Source organism: Symphalangus syndactylus, chromosome 7 (assembly GCF_028878055.3).
Source record: "Symphalangus syndactylus isolate Jambi chromosome 7, NHGRI_mSymSyn1-v2.1_pri, whole genome shotgun sequence".
In the NCBI taxonomy this organism is placed as follows: Eukaryota; Metazoa; Chordata; class Mammalia; order Primates; family Hylobatidae; genus Symphalangus; species Symphalangus syndactylus.
Window position 1 is genome coordinate 35,517,471 of NC_072429.2, and position 21,540 is coordinate 35,539,010.

General features: G+C 42.5%; 1 protein-coding gene across 2 annotated transcripts in view; it reads left to right on the forward strand.

The window, feature by feature from the left end:
* Positions 1-571: 571 nt before the first annotated feature.
* The window catches only part of SLC36A3 (solute carrier family 36 member 3), a 29,104-nt gene continuing 8,135 nt past the window's right edge, over positions 572-21,540 (forward strand). Inside the window, exons 1-9 of one of the 2 annotated variants that reach the window (XM_063642682.1) lie at positions 572-1,124; positions 5,581-5,671; positions 8,015-8,103; positions 10,796-10,891; positions 15,178-15,300; positions 15,788-15,872; positions 16,797-17,015; positions 19,561-19,659; positions 20,059-20,225. In XM_063642682.1, coding sequence (XP_063498752.1) covers positions 997-1,124; positions 5,581-5,671; positions 8,015-8,103; positions 10,796-10,891; positions 15,178-15,300; positions 15,788-15,872; positions 16,797-17,015; positions 19,561-19,659; positions 20,059-20,225 — 1,097 coding nt within the window. In that variant the 5' untranslated portion in view covers positions 572-996. The remainder of the gene's footprint in view (positions 1,125-5,580; positions 5,672-8,014; positions 8,104-10,795; positions 10,892-15,177; positions 15,301-15,787; positions 15,873-16,796; positions 17,016-19,560; positions 19,660-20,058; positions 20,226-21,540) is intronic. The other variant, XM_055285584.2, reaches the window with a different exon arrangement.

The window sequence follows — 21,540 nt, forward strand, 5'->3', positions numbered from 1 at the left end:
TGTGAGTTGTGCTCCCTCACTTTGTTCAGCCCTTTGCCCAAATGTCACTTTCTAGGTGAGGCCCTCTCTGATCACCCAATCTAAAATTGTGACCCTCCCCCTAGCTGACACTCCCCATTACCCTTGCCTGGATTTTCTCTATACCACTTTTTACTAACAGATACTTGATATATTTGTTTTGTTTATTGTCTGTCTCCCCCAGCCCCTCCAGATTGTAAATTCCATGAAAACAGAGATTGTAGTAAGTTTTCTACCCTAATATATTCCCAGCATGGAGAACAGTTTCTAGCATATATTAGATGCTCAATAAATATTTTCTGAACAAATGATTTTTTTTAAACATGACCTGCATTCCCTTCCAAATCACTGGCAGGCCATACATGCCTCCTGTATAGAAATTCTGAGCAGGTGGCATTTGAACTGGGCCTTACAAGCCACTCTTCACCCCACCCAGGGAACATGGTAGCTGGATTATGCTCTGTTGGGCCACATCTGCATCCCAGGATTCTGCAGCAGCTCATTGGCTGGGCAGCCTCCATTGTGAGGTAGCTCTGGTTTCTTCCTTGCTAAAGACAGACAAGCACTGAGCCTGGCCCCACATCCAGGCACCAGGACCTCCAATCCAATGGTGCCTTCTTCCTCCCAGTCACACTGTTCACTTTGCCCTACAGCAGCAAGGCTAAACTAGGAGAGGCCAAAAGCCCAGGCAAGTCCTGGTTGGGCAAGCAATTGCGAGGGAAACTGAGGACCACCCTGACTGAGATGGGTCTTTCATAAGTCCCCCAAGAACCAGGTGAGGCATCATCAACATCAGCCTCTCCTGCCACCACCGCTTCCCTGATTCATGCACTTCAGGCTTCAGCCAGCAGCACACATCCTTGTGGTTAGGAGCCAGCATCTCAGGTCGGCAGCCATGGTTTCTCTGGAGAAAGACCCATCAGAGGCTCATTCAGAGCCTTAACCCTGAGCCTCTGCCACCTACCCACCGTGTTGAAGATGTCATTGCTTGGAAGGGACTACAACAGTGAGCTGAACTCCTTGGACAACGGATCTCAGTCACCCTTGGAGAGCAGCAGTAGCATTACTTCAGAGAATGTCCATCCTGCTGGAGAAGCTGGACTATCGTAAGTGGCCGCACTGCCCTTCCAGGCCTGAGGTCAAGCACTGCTGTTTTTGCAGCTCTGGACTATGTCTTCCTTCATCTATCTTCTTAACATGCTTATTCCATAAACAGGATATGCATGGATAAAAGATGAAACCTCAGAATCTAAGGAGGTCAATCCCTGTGGCTCTGGCTACTAGCCCTGTTTCCCAGTTTTTACGAAGAACCCAGCTAGAGCAGCCACCCTCAACATGAGCAGCTTGTCTCCAGGGACAGTTTCCTATCTCAGGCTGTCTGCCCTTTCCTTCCTCCCTTTCTTTCTTCCACAGTCTCTGGCTGCCTTCTTCTCCTCACACATCTGCCATTATTCTCTCTGCCTCTTCTCCCCAACCCCCCATGCCATCCATCCAGAAAACAAAAGGTGCTAACTCCATGTCTCCACCTTTACTGCCCCAAACTCAGACACATGGAACTCTTCTCTCTTTTTTTTAAATTAAATTTAATTTAATTTAATTTTAAGCTCCAGGATACATGTACAGGACATGCAGGTTTGTTACATAGGTAAACGTGTGTCATAGTGGTTTGCTGCACCTATCAACCCATCACCTAGGTATTAAGCCCACATACCTTAGCTATTTATCCTGATGCTCTCCCTTCCCCTGCCCCCCATCCCCAACCAGCCCCAGTGTGTGTCTTGTTCTCCTCCCTGTGTCCATGTGTTCTCATTGTTCAGCTCCCACTTCAAGTGAGAACATGCAGTGTTGGGTTTTCTGTTCCTTTGTTAGTTTGCGGAGTATACTGGCTTCCAGCTCCATCCATGTCCCGGCAAAGGACATGATCTCAACAGAACTCTTCTTCTAGGACTTACTGTCAATCAGACTGCTATCTGGTAATCATCAGATCAGTAATAACTGTGGGCAGAAAGAGATTATCAATGACAATCCCCAGTGTTGATAAAGATATCAGGAAATGCCCTCTCTCATCTTTTTGGGAAGAATTAAATTGGTATCTTTCTAGATGGCAATGTTGCATGTCAAATCCTAAAATGTCATTTGTATAAAACATACAAATATTTATTTGGCAAATCCTGTCTGAAAGTATACAGCTCGTGCACACACACACAAAACTGACAGCAGTGGTTGCCTCTGGGGAAGAGAATTCGGAGGCTGAGAGAAAAGAGATTTATATTTGTTTCATAAGGATTTGGATTATTGTGTTTTATCTTTTGAATTTTGTACTGTAAGTATTACAATCTAGTTTTTTAAAGTATAATGAAATATAAATAAATATACCCTTTGATTACTAATACCCCTTCTAGAAATTTTTTCTAATGAAATAATAGCACAAGAGTGCATAATTTTTATCAAAGCACTTGTTATAATGTAACCACTCAATGGGTTCACCTTGCCCACTGCCTAGACAGAGACGATTTATCAAGATAGGGGAACTGCAATGGAGAAAGAGTAATTCATGCAGAACCTGCTGTGCAAGAGACCACAGGTTTTTTTTTTTTTTTTCAGACGGAGTCTCGCTCTGTCGCCCAGGCTGGAGTGCAGTGGCGCGATCTCAGCTCACTGCAAGCTCAAGACCGGAGTTTTATTATCATTCAAATCGGTCTCCCTAAACATTCTGGAATTAGAGTTTTTAAAGATAATTTGGTGGGTAGGAGCTTGGGAAGTGGGGAGTGCTGATTGATCAGGTTGGAGATGGAATCACAGGGGCTCAAAGTGAGTTTTTCTTGCTGTTTTCTATTCTTGGGTGGGATGGCAGAACTGGTTTAGCCAGATGACTGGTCTGGGTGGTTTCAGATGGTCTATCAGAGTGCAGGGTCTGCAAAATAACTCAAACACTGATTTTAGGCTTTATAATGTGATGTTATCCCCAGGAACAATTTGGGGAGGTTTAGACTCCTGGAGCCAGAGGCTGCATGAGCCCTAAACTGTAATATCCAATGTTATAGCCAATTTGTTAGTCCTGCAAAGGCAGAATGGTCCCCAGGCAAGAAGGGGGTCTTTTTGGGAAAGGGTTGATATCAATAGTCAAACCATGAAGTGAATTCCTTCCCAAAGTTAGTTCAGCCTATGTCCAGGAATAAACAAGGACATCTTAAAGGTTAGAACCAAGATGGAGTTGGTTAGGTCTGATTTCTTTCACTGTCATAATTTCCTGTTATAATTTTACAAAGGCAGTTTCAATAATATTGAAAACTTGGAAACATTAAGAGAAAGGTTAACACATGGAACAAACATACAGTAGAATATGATACAGTCATTACAAGTGATGGAGGAAATCTATGGACATGGAAAGTGTGTAGCACATTTATTCATACAGAAAATTAGTTGAGGATCCAGAATGTATAGTGGTTCTCTTTATGTAAAATTTGGTGCATTTAGAGCAAAAAAAGATGCCCAGAGGAGTGCTAATTATAATGTGTGGTTATTTTCAATTGGTAGGATTTTGGAATTTCCTTTTATAATAGCAATTGTATAGTTTTCAAGAAAAAATATAAACCCAATTTTTTAAGTCTCAGGGGAGCTTGCAACATCTATTTATGCTTCAAGGTCCAGATGGGTAATGCTGTCAGCTAAGGCACAGTGGTTCCTCCGAAACCTTGTCTCACCTTTCCCACAATATCTGATTCAAATAGGGGTAAGACATTGATGCTGTCATGGGAAAGAAGTGAGAGACAAAAGAAAAAAGAGCAGAGGGTGGGAAATGGGACCACATCTTTTGGAGAAATTACTACTAAAGAATTGACAAATTACAGTTATCAAGAAATAAAAGTTATCTCTTGGAAGTAAAGGGACAATGGGTGCCCCACCCCCCATCCTTAGGTGAATAGACTGCCCCAACAGAAGTTAGGTCAATAGACTTCACTCAATAGACTGAAGTCACAGAAGTCCCCAACAGTCCACCTGTTCTCACAACCCAACCCTCTCTCAGGTCAGCATTGAAATGCAAAGACCTGGTACAGCTTCTTCCAAGCCCCTTGCCATGACTCCCTAATGGATAAGACAAAGAGATGTGAGCACTGTCTCTGCTGGACTTATTTGGGCAGTTGGTTTTGGCTCTCCTGGCCACCTGCAGACAACTTAAGTGTGGTACAAGGGCATTCTCTGTCTTAGCCTGAGACTTCATCTGTATATCCCAATGGCATCTTCAAGGTACCCTTTTGTTCTTGGGTGGAGGGGGCACTTCTACTTGCTTAAACCAGCCCATGCTTGCCTTTTTCCTATCATCCCAATTCTTCTTCCTCTTGAAGGATGAGCTTTCTAAAAAGTGAGCACCATGAAGGCCAAACCAAAGGTGGCAGTGATGATGATGATCATGATGATGATCATGATGATGATGAGACAATGATATGATGATGATGATGCTCACATCTGTGAAGCACTTCATGATTCCATGATTCATCATGTTGTTACCTCTTTTGAGTCTTACAGCTTCCCTGGGACATAGGCAAGACTAAAATTGTTCTCCCTTTTTTGGCAGTGAAACAGGATCTAAGCAGCTAAGGGCTTCCCAAAGTAGTAACCAAACACAGTAGGTTAGCAGCAGAGCTAGAACTCAGAATTAAGTGCTCCTACCTCTGCGTTCAATGCTTACACATGTACTTTTTATTTAAGTTCCTTTTTGATTCTGTTCTCATGATCCTGCTCCCACCTTTCCTAGCCAATCCACATCAAGATTGGAGATGCCCGGGCAGGAGCTGCCAGCACAGGTGTGAAGAATATTTAGAACCCTAGGCCCTAGCACCCTGCTGGGACCACCATAAGTACTCTATATGCATAGTAACAATTGTTATTAAATTATTAAATTTTACCCAGTGCATAATGTGGATATATTACATAGCAATTCATAGATACATATATATAGAGATAGATAGATATATATCACATGCAGCTCATTTCATATATATATATAGAGAGAGAGAGAGCACAAGCAATTCGTATTCACAGTAAATATTGGTTGAACAAATGGATGAAGGAGCAAACTAAAACCAGTAAATATTCTATATATGGTAGATTTTTGTTTCTAGTGAGTCAGTTAATAAATAACCTGATGCCTCACTGTAGATTGAGGCAACTATTACTAATTTTTTCCATTGTCTATCTAACTGATAGACATGTATTAGGTCACAATAAATGTTATTTGAGAGAATAATTCATGAAAGAAATCACTGGATGAATTAATGAACCAACCAGTAGTAGAGTGTTATCCAGAATGGCAGCAATTTTTATTTCCCTTAGAGCCTAGTGTGTATTAAATATTTGTTGAGTCACTTAAACTAGCACCATCCCCAGATCAGATGTTCCAGGACAGACCGCTAGAACTGAGAGTTGTCTCCAAGTCTACCTCATCAGGATTTGTCCCTCTTCCTATCAGGCGCTCTGGAGATGCCAGAAGGAGGCTGGGCTTCTGGCCATGCTTCCCTTCCACTAACAGTACCTTCTGTCTCCCTACTCTTCCCACCACAGGATGATGCAAACTTTGATCCACTTGTTGAAATGCAACATTGGCACAGGGCTCCTGGGGCTTCCCCTGGCCATAAAGAATGCCGGCTTATTGGTAAGAGGCATCTGTGGGATGGGAACTAGGTTTGCTCATTTGCGGAAGGGGGTGATAGGTCTTGAAGGCCTTCATATTGTTATCAATGGGCAATTTGGGGGTAACCTCTGCAATTGAAAATGTGCCTGTTGGCATCAATCCTCTGGAGCCAACCTGGGTCCAACCTGAGCATCCCTGGAGGGGGCACACCATTACTCTTAAAGACTCACCATGCTCATCTCAATCTACTTTGCCACCATTCTCCCCACAGTCCTCCCCACTCCCTAGGATCACATGCAGCTCATTTCATTATTTGCATTAGCAGCCCAATCCCTGCAGGCATTTGAGTGTGTGACTCCTGTTCCAAACTACATGATGGCGCATGAGAAAATGTCTTGAACATGAGGATAGACGCCTCCACCAATCCCACCAATCCACTCTCCCCACGCCAGCCTACCTCTTTCTCTTTTCCTGTGCTGTTCCTGCCCCCTTGTTCCTGTCTTTTTAAATTGCCTCCTCTCTAAAACTTTACTCTTTCCTATGATCATTAATGCCATCCTCACTTTGTATTTTTCTACCATTTATATTTACCTTACCTGGGATTCTTAAAGCACTTACGAAGATAAGATATTTATTTATTTATTTATTTATTTATTTATTTATTTATTTATTGAGACAGAGTCTTGCTCTGTCCCCCAGGCTGGAGTGCAGTGGCACAATCTTGGCTCGCTGCAATCTCTGCCTCCTGGGTTCAAGTGATTCTCCTGCCTCAGCCTCCCGAGTAGCTGGCATTACAGGTGTGGGCCACCACGCCCAGCTAATTTTTGTATTCTTTGTAGAGACAGGTTTTCATCATGTTGGCCAGGCAGGTCTCAAACTCCTGACCTCAGGTGATCAGCCCATCTTGGCCTCGCAAGGTGCTGGGATGACAGGCGTGAGCCACCTTGCCCAGCCAACATATTTGTTTTTTAATAGACCCACCTTCCTCATTTAATTGAAATCTCTGTGGGCAAAAACTGTCAGATTTCCCTTTGCACCTCCCCACGGTAGCCTCTGTAGGGACGGGCACACAGCAAGTTTCCATTAATATCTATTGAATGGAATTGATACCAAATATATAATTCCATTTTGTTGCAGTGAATCTTTTATCTCCAGGCCTGTTAAGTGGCTCCCATGTCTAAAGAAGGCGAGACCCTTGCTTCCTCTGTCATGACTTCTGATCTTCAGTGGTTCCAACCCAGAGATGGGACACTCCCCTTTGGAATCCTCTGGGTTCTAGAGCTTCTGCAAAAAAACATGGTCCTCAGCCAAACGATCTTTGCCAGAGTGGTATTTGCTTTTTAAGACGATGCTTTTATTCTTTGATGTTTGCTTCCTCAGAGTTATTAGATGATTTCTTTACCTTTCATCTCCCACCAGAACCTCTGGCCATGACTCATTTGAGAAATATTTATTGAGTACCTATCTACCCTGTGCATTTGTAGCCCCTGGGAATATAGAAGCAAACAAGACACGAGAGTCTCTGCTGCATGAAGCCTGCATTCCAGTGGAGTCTAGTGGTGCTCTTGATACCTTATTTGTATCTTTGTGATAGGTCACATCTATAAAGACACAAGTGTTCAGAATAAAGGATGTGAGAGGGTCCCTCTTTATGCCCTTCTGATCACCTCTGGAATATATGATTAGTAATCAGCCCCACTTTTTAAAAGGAACTTGACAAATTAGACACACTACAGTAGTGATTCCCAAATTGGGATCATTTTGCAGCAGCCCCTGCCACCCCAGCCAAAGACCTTTACAATCTCTACAGACATTTTTGGTTGCCACAATCTAGGGGAAGAGTCTCTGACACCTAGTGGGTAGAGACTCAGGAAAGCTGCTAAACATCCTATAATGCACAAGACAGCTCCTGATAACAAATAATTATCTGCCCCGAAATGTCAATAGGGCACCTGTTGATAATCTCTGTACCAGAGGAAGAGAACTGAGTCATAAGAACACCTTGGTCCTCAATTATCTTGGAGGAAGTGAGGGCCATGGTGTGTCAAACGAAATAAATTTGCCACAAGGAACTCTAAACTGGTAGAACTCAAGGAAAATGAGAAAATGCATGGGCTACGTGGGAAGGTAATGAGCTCTCTGTCACTGGAAGTATCCTAGCAGAAGTTGGGCAGCCACTCTACAGGGATGCTAAGAAGAGCATTCAAATTCTAGCATCTGGGAGCATGAGGACATTCAGGCTGGGTCTGTCACCCCAAAGACAGTTTTATTATGCAACAGGCCCCAGCACGCAGATGGTGAGAAGGCCAGGGAATGGGAGTGATCATTTCTGGCTCACTTCCCCCTCTCTCCTCTCCCCTTCAGGTCGGTCCTGTCAGCCTTCTGGCCATCGGGGTCCTCACCGTGCACTGCATGGTCATCCTGTTGAACTGTGCTCAACACCTCAGCCAAAGGTCAGAGGCCTGCTTCTCTCTCATCCCAGCACTGGGGTCCCTCTGAGGGTGTGTTGTGCTTCTTTTGACCACTGACCCAATTAACTCGGCCACTGCTCCAGGCCACCTTCCTACCACTCTAGATTCTATGAAGGCAAGGAGAGAGTGACAGAGAGTCCCAATTAGAGACTCTAGGCACAGATCCAACGCTGCTGCTAACAAGCTGGGTGACTGTCAAATCCCTGCATCCCCCTGAGCCCAAATCTCCTTAACTGAAAGCATCAAAAGTGATAAAAGATGCAAAAGCACTATATAAATTACTCTATTTATTTGAGACAGAGACTTTCTCCTCTTCCTTTTAGCCTCTCCACCCCCAGCCTTCTCCCACTCCAGTACCCACACCTTGTCAGGGTAATTTGTTCCATGCAATGTTAGTAAAAGTAAAAAGCATACTTACTGAACAGAAACATTCACAATGATTTCAGTCATTATCAAAGCATACACATAATAATCGATGTTTATGTATTTGAAACTTCAATGCAAAAACAATTTCAGAAAGAAAAGACAAATGCAGTAAAAACAAAGAATGCAGAGATCCACAGCGCTCGGCTACTCCCAAGGCATGCAAAACCAAATAGGTCCTGGTAAATGTGAAGAAAGGCCTCAAAAGTCAAAGTAGGGACAGTAAATAAAACTCTCCATAAAGCCTAATTATTATAACCCAAATAGGTTTACCTGGAGTACATATCAGTCACACCTAACTCTCAGAGCACTTTCCTGCTCACAAAACGCTTTTAAGAGCATTTACTCATTCCGTAGTTAAATGTATTGTGCAATTACACGGTGGTTACCATGCCAAGAGCCTTGCAAGCCTTGTTTACTCCTCATAGTAAGTCTATGATAGGCACTATTTTTATTCCCATTTTACAGATGAGTAAACTGAGGTTTAAATGCCTTGCACAGGGTCATATAGCTGGGAAGTGGCAGAGCCAGTATTCAAAGACCTACTGTGACTCCACTGTTAACCATTTTGCAAATCTTGTCTTCCCTCAAGCCTTCTGGGATCATTATATCACCAGATAAGCTTCTGACATCAGGCCATTTCTGAAAGCCTTTCTCTGATTTTTTTTTTCCTCTGATGACTTGTCTTTTATTTTTTCTAATATATAGGTTGCAGAGTGATGGCCTAAGAGTTGGCTATGGCCTTCAGTTATGTTTTGGGGGACTTCACAGTTTTATTTTTTAGTCAATGTTTAAACCCTGGAGATTTCGGCCGGGTGCAGTGGCTCATACCTATAATCCTAGCACTTCGGGAGGCCGAGGCAGGCAGACCACCTGAGGTCAGGAGTTCGAGACCAGCCTGACCAACATACAGAAACCCCATCTCTACTAAAAATACAAAATTAGCCAGGCGTGGTGGTGCGTGCCTGTAATCCCAGCTACTTGGGAGGCTGAGGCAGGAGAATCGCTTGAACTCGGGAGGCGGAGGTTTTGGTGAGCCAAGATCGCGCCATTGCCCTCCAGCCTGGGCAACAAGAGTGAAAACTGTCTCAAAAAAAAAAAAAAAACCTGGAGATTTCACATTCACAAAACAAAAAAAATCTCTGCCTTCTTAATCAGTTAGACAACTGACTGCTTCTGAGCCTTCATTTTTTAGATGTGCTTCTAGAGGCAAGTCCTGAGCAATCCCTTTTACGATGGGACATGTTATTCTGGTTTGCCACAGTCTCCAATGCTCCCTACTGTCTCTTATACTCAGCCCGTCACTCACCAGATCACCAGTACCTCTCTGATCCCATAGCTTTTGAATTTGCAAGCCTCAGATTCATATCCTTGCCAGTTCTATGCAAGGTGACCTCATTTGTATTGAAAATGCCTATCACAGTGAGCAGTAATAAAAATGCCATGTTCCAGCACTTCTCCATATCCATCTCTCACTGTCTCTTCCCCCAAAATCCAGACTGCATGTGAAGAAAACTGAGGCCCAGAGATCTCAAGAGACTGGCTCTACATGTCTGGCTACCTGAGGGTCATGTTGGGATTTAAACTCTGGTTTCTGAAGAAGGCTGAAGCCCTTCCTCTCTCCCACCCGTTCCCCTCAGTCTTGCAATTTACGCCGTGCTTCCAGGATCTGGGCAACCTGCTGCTATTTCCACTTGCTCCAGCCAAAGGTGTTTCTGCAGCAGGGCCTGCTCCACCCCTAAAAGAGTTGAGGAAGAGGGACATGGGAAGAGGAATAGGCTGGAACTTGGGCATCACATCCTACAGGGGGCTGGGCAGGATCCCAAGTATCGCCTTTGTGAGGGGTCTGGCCCAGGCCAGGGTCTCAAATGTTCTGACACCATCAGCAATGGGAAGGAGGGAATCACTGGCCTGGCCACACCCACACCACCTCTTCCCCTCCCTCCTCCTCTCCCCCTCCATATCCCCTTTCCTGCTTTGCTGATCTACGTCAATGCACAGCTACAGTTTACTCAAGAAGAATAAATCCAATGATAGTCAGTTAAATATTTGTGCTTAAAGGGATAATTGCAAAAAAAGAAAAAAAGGCAAACTCCTGAAAGTTGTTAAAGTATAAAGTAGATCACTGTGAGAAAATTGACAGAATGCTTCATGCTCACACACAAATACATAAAAATCACTCACTTTAGGAGAAAACCGTACCTTTAACAAAAATGTTTTAAATTATGCATTGTTTGTTCTTTCCCCCTAGACTACAAAAGACTTTTGTGAACTATGGAGAGGCCACGATGTACAGCCTTGAAACCTGCCCAAACACCTGGCTGAGGACCCATGCAGTGTGGGGAAGGTAGTAGTCACAGATGTCATAGTAGTAACAACAATAATAATCATCATCACTTTTCTTTATTTCTACTTACACAGGTTTTAAATGAATATGCTTTTATTCTAAACAATCAAACAATGTAGAGAATCACCTCGATAACCCCATCCGCCATCTCACTCTGTACCCATCAGGTAATCATTGAAATCTAGTTAGTAAATATTCCTTTAGACTTTTTTCTCTACATGTACATCAATATATGCGTGTGAATGGAAGCACATAATTTGCTTTCTATTTTCTTATACATTACTTAGGATAATTTTTGAAAATTTGATTTTTCATCTAACAATATATCCCTATTTTTTCATGTCGGAACATATAAATGAACCTCATTTTTTTGGGGGGAGGGACAGAGTTTCACTCTTGTTGCTCAGGCTAGAGTGCAATGGTGCGACCTCAGCTCACTGCAACCTCTGCCTCCTGGGTTCAAGCGATTCTCCTTCCTCAGCCTCCTGAATAGCTGGGATTACAGGCGCCCACCACCACGCCCGGCTAATTTTTGTGTTTTTAGTAGAGACAGGGTTTCACCATGTTGGCCAGGCTGGTCCCGAACTCCTGACCTCAGATGACCCGCCCGCCTCAGCCTCCCAAAGTGCTGGGATTATAGGTGTGAACCACCTCGCCCAGCCGACCTCATTATTTTTTAAGGCTCACAGTGTTCCCTAGTGTGGATGTATATCCGTTTCATTTGCTTATTCCCCTAAGGTGAACATTCAGGTTGTTCCCTGCCTTGATAAAAAGTTAACGGTGTATAAAATGGTTTTCTATGAGGCTTATAAAGATAAAATAACATATCCAAAGGCATGGACACTGATATAGGTGGAGCAGAGATTTGACCAAGAACCTAACATTGGAGCCTTCCCCAGCAAAGTCCCTCAGGAGGTAGTGAGTCAAATTGTGGCTGCTAAGATTCCTTTGCAGCTCCTCTCTTGGGATTCTCAGTAGGTCATCGATCTCCTGATCAGGAGCCACTCTAATGATTAGATGAGGTCATGAGACAGAGTTAGAAATATTTAAAAAATATTTAAAGTAATAATTTGTCATCTTTAATTTACTAAGAGATACCTGAGGAGCTTGATTAAAAACTGCACATTCCTTGGCCGGGTGTGGTGGCTCACGCCTGTAATTCCAGCACTTTGGGAGGCCGAGGCGGGTGGATCACCTGAGGTCAGGAGTTCGAGACCAGCCTGACCAACATGGCGAAACCCTGTCTCTACTAAAAATATGAAAATTAGCCAGGCATGGTGGTGGGTGCCTGTAATCTCAGCTACTCGGGAGACTGAGGCAGGAGAATCGCTTGAACCCAGGAGGCAGAGGTTGCAGTGAGCTGAGATCGCACCATTGCACTGCAGCCTGGGTGACAGAGTGAGACTCTGTCTCAAAACAAACAAACAAACAAACAAACAAACAAAAACTGCCCATTCCATGGAGGCAATGGTCATTAATGGATGCTCAAGCTGCTAGAGGAATGGTCACTGGGAAGCTTTATAAAGGGAGAATGCACTGATGCTACCTGACCCCATGTACTCATCTTAGCTTCTCATATTTATATACATGACAGCTAGCTATGTGTCTCATAATAGCCCACAGTAGGGAGTACGAAGTAGTACCACCTGTGAGATATTTCAAAAATAAATTTGAAACCTCCATTTATTCAAGGCACTAGATCTAATATCCATTTATAGGAAGCACAAGGGATAGAGGAACAAGATAAATAACATCATGAGGAAGTCACCAACCAAACAGAAAAAATAGGATATACTACAGGACAAATGATCTGGTATCTTCAGCAGCAAACAAAAAATTAAAAGTTTCAAGGAAAAAATAAACAAGGCAAGGGGAATATAGCAGTTTAAAAAACTTGAGAGACTTAACAAAATACAATGTGTAGACTTGTTTGGAAACCAACTGTAAGACAGATATCTTTGAGAGAACTGGAAAAATCTGAATATGGACGGAATATTAGATGGTATAAAGAAATTATTGGCCAAGCACAATGGCTCATGCCTGTAATCCCAACACTTTAAGAGGTCAAGGTGGGAAGATCTCTTGAGACCAGGTGTCAAGACAGCCTAGGCAACACGGTGGGACCCCATCTCTACAAAAAATTTTTTTAAATAGCCAGGCCTGGTAGCACACGCCTGTGGATCCAGCTACTCAGGAGGCTGAGGTGGGAGGATCACTTGAGCCCAGGAGGTTGAGGCTGCAGTGAGCCATGATCGCACCACTACACTCTAGCGTGGGAAACAGAGAATCTGTCTCAAAAAAAAAAAAAAGAAATTATTGTTAATTTTGTAAGAGATGATGATGGTATGATGATTATACTTTTTAAAGTTATTATCTATTAGAGCTACATACTGAATTATTACTTTTTTTTTTTTTTTTTTTTTTGAGACAGAGTCTGGAGTGCAGTGGTGCGATCTCGGCTCACTGCAAGCTCCACCTCCCAGGTTCACGCCATGCTCCTGCCTCAGCCTCCTGAGTAGCTGGAACTACAGGTGCCCGCCACCACGCCCAGCTAATTTTTTGTATTTTTAGTACACCGTGTTTTAGTATTTTTAGTTTCACCGTGTTAGCCAGGATGGTCTCTCGATCTCCTGACCTCGTGATCCGCCTACCTCGGCCTCCCAAAGTGCTGGGGTTACAGGCATGAGCTACCGCGCCTGGCCCATACTGAATTATTTACAGGTGAAATAACTTGGGATCTCTGGTTTGCTACAAATACACTGACAAATTCAGTATGTGTGTGATGCGGCTGAAGAGATAGAGAACAAGTGGCAAAAAGTTCATTGTTGAAGCGGGGATGAACACATGTGAATTCATTAAATTATTCTTGTTAAATTCTCGTTATATTCATTAAATTATTCATTGCTTTTGTATATGTTTGAGAAATCTTCCTACGATAGACAGAAAAAGATACTATTCTGAAGTCGCATGTGACACTGCCAAGATTCTGATTCAATAGGATGATTTGAGAACCAGGAGTCTGTATTTTTAACATATGCCTCAACCAACAAATTGGTTGATACTACAAGCCAATTTTGAAAAGCCCTTATCTAAACATTACAATCTAAGTAAAGGAACATGTTTTTGTTCTTTTGAAAAAATGCGTCTCCAAATTTGGAGTAATTTAAGAACACAAAAGAGTAATGACAATAACAGAGTATAAGATATTAAATTTAGAAATAATTAACATGTGTCTGTTGTGATGCCAAAAAAAGAGGAGAAAACAATGTATCTCTCTTAAAAACCAGCTAATAAATTTAGAAGAAATGATAGATAGACTTAGAAAACCACCACCTTGCAACCACCAATGAAATAATTGATTCAAGCGAGGAACATTAGTGAATGGTAAAACCATTGGTTTGAGGAACGGGATAATCGTGCCATCTCAAAGTTTTACCCCACAGATTACAAAGGGAAAATGTACATTTCCAGTAGGAGATCTGGCAGTCACCAACAAAGCAGAACAACATGATATCATGTGTCTCCCAATATGATAAAATAGAGATGCAAAACTATCACCTCTATAGTATTCTTGCTAAAAGTGCCCCCTGAATTTAATCACGAGGAAGCAATCATACAAGCCCGCAATGTGGGGCATTCTGTAAGACAATTGGTCTATACTCTTCAAACAAAGCCAATGTGATGAAAACGCACTGAGACTCTGCCTCAAAAAAAAATAAAATAAAATAATTCCGTATTTTATTTTCGTAGCTCTAACAGATAATAACTTTACAAAGTATAATCATCATACCATCATCATCTCTTACAAAATTAACAACAATTTCTTTCTTTTTTTTTTTTTTTGAGACAGATTCTCACTCTATTTCCCAGGCTAGAGTGTAGTGGTGCGATCATGGCTCGCTGCAGCCTCAACCTCCTGGGCTCAAGTGATCCTCCCACTTGACTAGAGATGTAGCCAAATGCAATATACAAACCTTCATTAGATCCTGAATTAAAAAATAAAATAGCTACAAAAGATATTTTAGAGAGAACTGGGGTAATACTAAGTCATTTTTATATAAGAGACTTGAGCATCTGCAGATTTTGAATTTGTAGGGGGTCTTGGATACCAATGAATGAGTGTATTTAAAATAGAAACTGTATATATGTATTAAATAGAAACTGTATATATGTATATATATGAAGATATTGAAGTTGATTTTCTGGCTATTACAGTCTTAAGAATTTAGGGGTTAAGTGTTAGCATACCTGCAATTGACTTTTTTTTTTTTTTTTTTTTTTTTGAGATGGAGTTCGGCTCTGTCGCCCAGGCTGGAGTGCAGTGGCAAGATTTCAGCTCACTGCAACCCCTACCTTCAGGGTTCAAGCAATTCTTCTGCCCAAGCCTCCCGAGTAACTGGGATTTACAGGTGCCTACCACCACACCTGGCTAATTTTTGTATTTTTAGTAGAGATGGGGTTTCACCATGTTGGTCAGGTTGGTCTCGAACTCCTGACCTCAATGATCCACCTGCCTTGGCCTTCCAAAGTGACCTGCAATTAACTTTCAAATGATTCTGAAAAAAATTGCGTGTGTATGTGTGTGTGTGTGCATGTGGTGTGTGTGTGTGTATAGATGAATAAATACATATATACATATACATATGTGTGTGTATATATATATATATGTAATCTAATTTGGGGCCAAAAATTAACAACTGGTATATTTAAAGGGTACATGGATGTTAATTATACTATTCTTTCAACTTTTTGGCTTAAAAATTTTTCAAAATAAAAGAAAGTAGGGAAAATTTTAAAAATAATAACAAAAATAATTGTTTCAAATAATAAACATTCTTAAGACATAATTTTAGTTTTTGTTTCCTCCCTCTGTCTGCCTCTTCCTTTCCTTCCCAGGTACACTGTCAGCTTCTTATTAGTCATCACCCAGCTGGGCTTCTGCAGTGTTTATTTTATGTTTATGGCAGACAATTTACAACAGGTAAAGAGGCCTCTTCTGGGCAGAGTGGGAGAAAAGCAGACCTCCTGCTGCTGAGGCTACATTAGCAAAAGTATTGTGTTAGGGTCATGGGAGGAGAGAGCTTCATTTCTACTCCTAGATCAGACCACGCTTGGGAGCTCTCTCAGTCCTGGGAATCACACTTTGAAAGGATAGATGAGCTAAAGTAACTTCTGAAGAGTGTAACCAGGGTAGAAAGAGAGGCCTGCAATCATGTCCAATCAGAAATCAATGATAATTGTTAGCCTGAAAAACACTGGTGACGTTTACTTTGAGTATCTCAAGGTTGTCATGTAGAAGATGTCTAACTATACAAGGCCAACAAGCTGCCACCTTCCCCTCATTGCATTCCTATTAGACATTACAAATCAACCACAGCCTTCTTTCTTGGCTTTGTGGATTAGAGGAAGCATCCTTGTTTTTGTGCACCCAAACAACCAGAAAGAACTGAGACAAGTATTGTAGATGGAATATTCAAGCAGATGGATACTGACCAATATTCAGAGCTTCTCAGGTTTTAGGGCTATCTAAATTTGAAGAGGATATTCTTGTGTAATGAATTCCCTTTCTCTGGATGTATGAAAGAAACTCATTTTGTGGAGAAGAAAAGGTTTGAGTAGATGACAACCTCAAAGCCTTGAGATTTTATGATTCTAAGAGTTTCTGGTTGTCACAATCATGGGCCCGACAGTTAGGGTTGCTCAATTTGGCAAATAATAATATATGACACCCAGTTACAATAGAATTTCAGATAAGTAGTGATTTTTTTTACTATGAGCATGTCTTATGCAATATTGGGGGCATATTTATACTAAAAAGTTATGTTAATTACCTGAAATTCAAATGTGATTGGTGTCCTATGTTTTATGTAGCAACCACACTGCCTGTCATTGTGCTTTATGTCAGATGATGGAAGAAGCCCACGTGACCTCCAACATCTGCAAGCCCAGGGAGATTCTGACGCTGACCCCCATCCTGGACATTCGTTTCTACATGCTGATAATCTTGCCCTTCCTGATCTCGTTGGTGTTTATCCAGAACCTCAGAGCGCTGTCCATCTTCTCGACATTGGCCAACATCAGCACCCTGGGGAGTATGGCTCTGATCTTTGAGTATATCATGCAGGTCTGTGCCACAGGGAAGAAAGGATCAGGGTCCTGGGTCTCTGAAACTCCTGGGGAGGAGGGTTTGTTATCATGATGGGCAGGTGAAGCTGAGGAAGGTGATCCTCTGCTCTGAGCAGCCCCTGCCAACATGACATCTAGGAACACTTCTGTCCCACAAGTTGTAAAAGCTAATTATTATCATCATCATTGTCATCAACATCCTCATCATCATCATCGTCGTCACATTGGATAATAATGAGTCATTCAACAAATAATTACTGAATACCTTCTGCAATCCAGGCATTGTGCAAGGGGGGCCAGGGACTCAGTGGTAAGCAAAAATAAATAGGGTGCCTGCTCTCATGGAAGCTGCATTTACTTGGAGAGATAAACGTCAATCAAATAACCAAAAAAATTGTAAAAGTGGTAGATGGACAAAAGAAATACAGACGATAAAGGAATTTTATTTACTTGGTGCCAAATTATTTACATACGTTAACTTATTGAACCTTCACAATACTATTTTGGAAGTAAAGCCAGCGCTCTGTATCCATGATTTCCACATCCATGGATCTGAACAATCACAAATGGAAACTATTGGGAGAAAAAAACACTAAAAATATACAACAACAAAAAATCATACAAATTAAGAAACAACTAGGTCTAACAACTATTGGCCAGGCACAGTGGCTCACACCTGTAATCCTAGCACTTTAGGAGGCTAAGGTGGGAGGATCGCTTAAGCCCAGAAGTTCAAGACCAGCTGGACAACGTGGCAAAATCCTGTCTCTACAAAAAATTAAAAAATTAGTGGGGCATGATGGCTTGCACCTGTAGTCCTAGCTACTTGGGAAGCTGAGGTGGATGGATCACCCGAGCCCATGAGGTCAAGGCTACAGTAAGCTATGATCACACCACTGCATTCCAGCCTGGGTGACAGAGCAAGACCGTCTCAAAAAAGAAAAGAATGGGTTATATGCAAATACTATACCATTTTATATCAGGGACTTGAGCATTTGCAGATTTTGGTATCCACGGGAGGTCCTGGAACTAATGCCCCATGGAGACCAAGGAACAACTATAATATCTTTATCCATAGTTTATAGACAAGGAAATTGATAAAGTAATTTTTTCATGAATTTCAGACTGCCTCCCATGTCCATGGTCCATTATCACAGACCATGAAATCCCACCATTATACATTCATTTTCTTGAGTGAAAGTCTCTGGGGTTGTATTCATTTCATATTGCTGCTGTGACAAATTACCACAAATCTAGTGGCTTGAAAAAACACAATTTTATTTTCCAGTGCTTGAGTCTCACTGGGTTGAACTTAAGGTGCAGCAGAGCAGCATTCCTTTCTGGATTCCAGGGCAGAATCTGTTCTCTTGTCTTCTCCAGCTTTGTAGAGGCTGCCTGTGTGCCTTGGCTCGGGCCCCCTTCCATCTTCAAAGCTAGCAGCCTCAAGCCAAGTCTTTCTCATGCTGCCTTCCCTCTGGTCTTCCCCTTCTGACTCCCTCTTCCGCTTTTAAGGATGCTTGTCCCACCCGAATAATCCAGGATCATCTCCTTGTTTTAGGGTCAGCTGATTGGAAACCTTAATCCAATCTAAAAACTTAATTCTCCCTTGCCATGTAACATAATATACATGTTTTGGGGATTAGGATGTGAACATCTTTGGAGAACCATTATTCTACCCGCCATAGAAATCTATTAACATAATCATTCCCCCTAGATTCATGAGAGCTGCTATACTAACTAGTGGACTGCACAGCCCTGAAAGAAATGTGGGAGAGACATATTAGAGGGCTGGGAAACAGGAGACCTGAATTCTTATCTGGGCTGTGCCACTAACTTGCATAGTGGCCTTGGGCAATTCCCCTCTCCTCTGAGTTCCTCTTTCTCCACATGTAGATATGAGCGGGCTCCCAGTAGACAAAGGGTGGGATAACCCAAGTGTCCAAGTAAGTGATGAAAGGAGGAACACAATTTGGTGTCTATATATACAGTGGAATATTATTCAGCCTTAAAAAGTGAGGAGACACTGACACATACCACAATGTGGATGAACCTTGAAGACACTAAAGCAAAGTGAAATAAGCCAAGCACAGAAACAATACATATGATAGGATTCCAGTTACATGAGGTACCTAGAATAGTCCAATTCATAGAGACAGATAGTAGAGCAGGGGTTTCCAGGAGGCTGGGTAGTGGGGCGTTATTATTTGATAGATAAAGAGTTTCCATTTGGGGTGATGAAAATGTTCTGGAGATGGGTAGGGGTGATGGATACACAACAACGTGAATGTTCTTCATGTTACTGAACTGTGTACTTAAAATAGTCAAAATGGTAAAATGTTATGTGTATTTTAGCACAATATAAATGAATAATCATTCACAAAATGAATAAATATTATTTAAAAGATTAGAAGGCTGACTGAGGTCTAGGTATCTTCTGATTTTCTCTGTTGAGGTCAGGTGTGACCCAGCTTTCTACCAGGCAAAGATTTGGGATGACTTCAACACCATAACAACACCAATGACCTTCTCCCACTTTCTTTTAGGGGATTCCATATCCCAGCAACCTACCCTTGATGGCAAACTGGAAGACCTTCTTGCTGTTCTTTGGTACAGCCGTCTTCACATTTGAAGGCGTCGGTATGGTAAGATTGATGGGGTTCACGCGAATGATCCCTAGTGCTCTCTACAGCGGCCAACTGTAGTTGTGGATGTCTAAATAAATAGTATTTATGAAAAGTGCAGACTCTGATCTTCTCCTGGTGAAGGGAAAGTCTGTACCCACATACAGGGTCCCTACTGCTCTAATACACCATGCTAAGCATTGAAGACTGAGAATTTACTAATCAACCAAGACTAAGTAGGGCATTCCTGACAACAGAAAGCGTGAGAGAAAATGAAAGGAGTGTGGCCATGTGGAGAGGCCCCTTTCTGATTCTGGGCCCACCTGGGGAAGGACATCTGTGCTTGTACGGGAACCCTCTCCTTCACAATGGGCCACATCTCTTTCTACCTTTTCTTTCCCAACTTTTTTTTTCCTCCAGGTTCTGCCTCTCAAAAACCAGATGAAGCATCCACAGCAGTTTTCTTTTGTTCTGTACTTGGGGATGTCCATTGTCATCATCCTCTCTATCTTACTGGGGACACTGGGCTACATGAAGTTTGGGTCAGACACCCAGGCCAGCATCATCCTCAACTTGCCCAATTGCTGGTATGTCCTGCCCACCTCAGGTGAGATAGGGAGAGGCATGGGATCTGTTCTGGTTGTCATAGCAGAGAGCACAGCAAAGCTGAGCCATGAAGCTGGTAATGCATCACTGGAAGTGACATATGTCTCTCCTGCTCACACTGCAGCAGTCAAAGCAAGCCACATGGCCGCACCTCACTCCAAGGCGGCAGGGAAGTGCAATTCTGCCATGTGCCTGGAAGTATTTGGTGAACAGCACAAATAACTGCTGTGCTACCTGATGCAGTGACGGTGGGGATTAATTGGATTAATACACAGATAATGCTTAGAAAAGTGCTTAGCATGTGGTAAGCATTCATGAGTGTTAGCTATTATCATTGTTATGCATCCCCACAGCCTTCATTTTTCCAAGGTGAGTAGGATGATGGTGCATTTATTTCCCACAAACCCAGAGCTGTAGAATGAGAAAAATGTAACCATCCCCACCCACCTTACTGTGTTATGATAATGACTAGATGAGATAATAAATGTGGAGTTTCTTTGAAGTTGTGCCTTATTCTACTCAAGATATCATCCTAATATGCTGTTCTTGCTCTGGGCAATTTGGGCTGTCACTAGCTACCTTGGACAGGGCATTTTCCTTCCTGGGACCTCAGCTGGAAAACATGGGCGTTGAGCTCCATCAGGACTTCACATCTGCTGGTGTGAATCTCACTAGTCATCAGGTTCTCCAGGAAAGCCTTAAACAAGTATCACTTCCCAATAAGAAAAAGACCAACAACCCAATGAGAAATGGGCAAAGGGCAGAACAGGTATTTCACAGGCAAATAAAAAAAAAATGGCCAGATGGCCAGATAAAGAGATGCTCACAAAGATAATAGAAGGCCAGGGGCAGTGGCTCAAGCCTGTAATCCCAGCACTTTGGGAGGCTGAGGCAGGTGGATCACCTGAGGTCAGGAGTTCAAGACCAGCCTGGCCAACATGGTAAAACCCCATCTCTGCTAAAAAACATCAACATTAGCTGGGCATGGTGGCATGAGCCTGTAATCCCAGCTACTCAGGAGGCTGAGGCAGGAGAATTGCTTGAGCTTGTGAGGCGGAGGTTGCAGTGAGCCAAGATGGCGCCATTGCATTCCAGCCTGGGTGACAAAAGCGAGACTCAGTCTCAAAAAAAAAAAGAAAGAAAGAAAGATAATAGAAATGTGAGTTAAAAAGATAAATACAAGGAAAGATGCATGCATCGACACACTGTTTAGGCAAGGACGTGGGAAAGCAGGTCTTTTTATACACTAGGACAGCAAATGGGCAATATGTCAACAGCTATCAAAATTTTAAATCA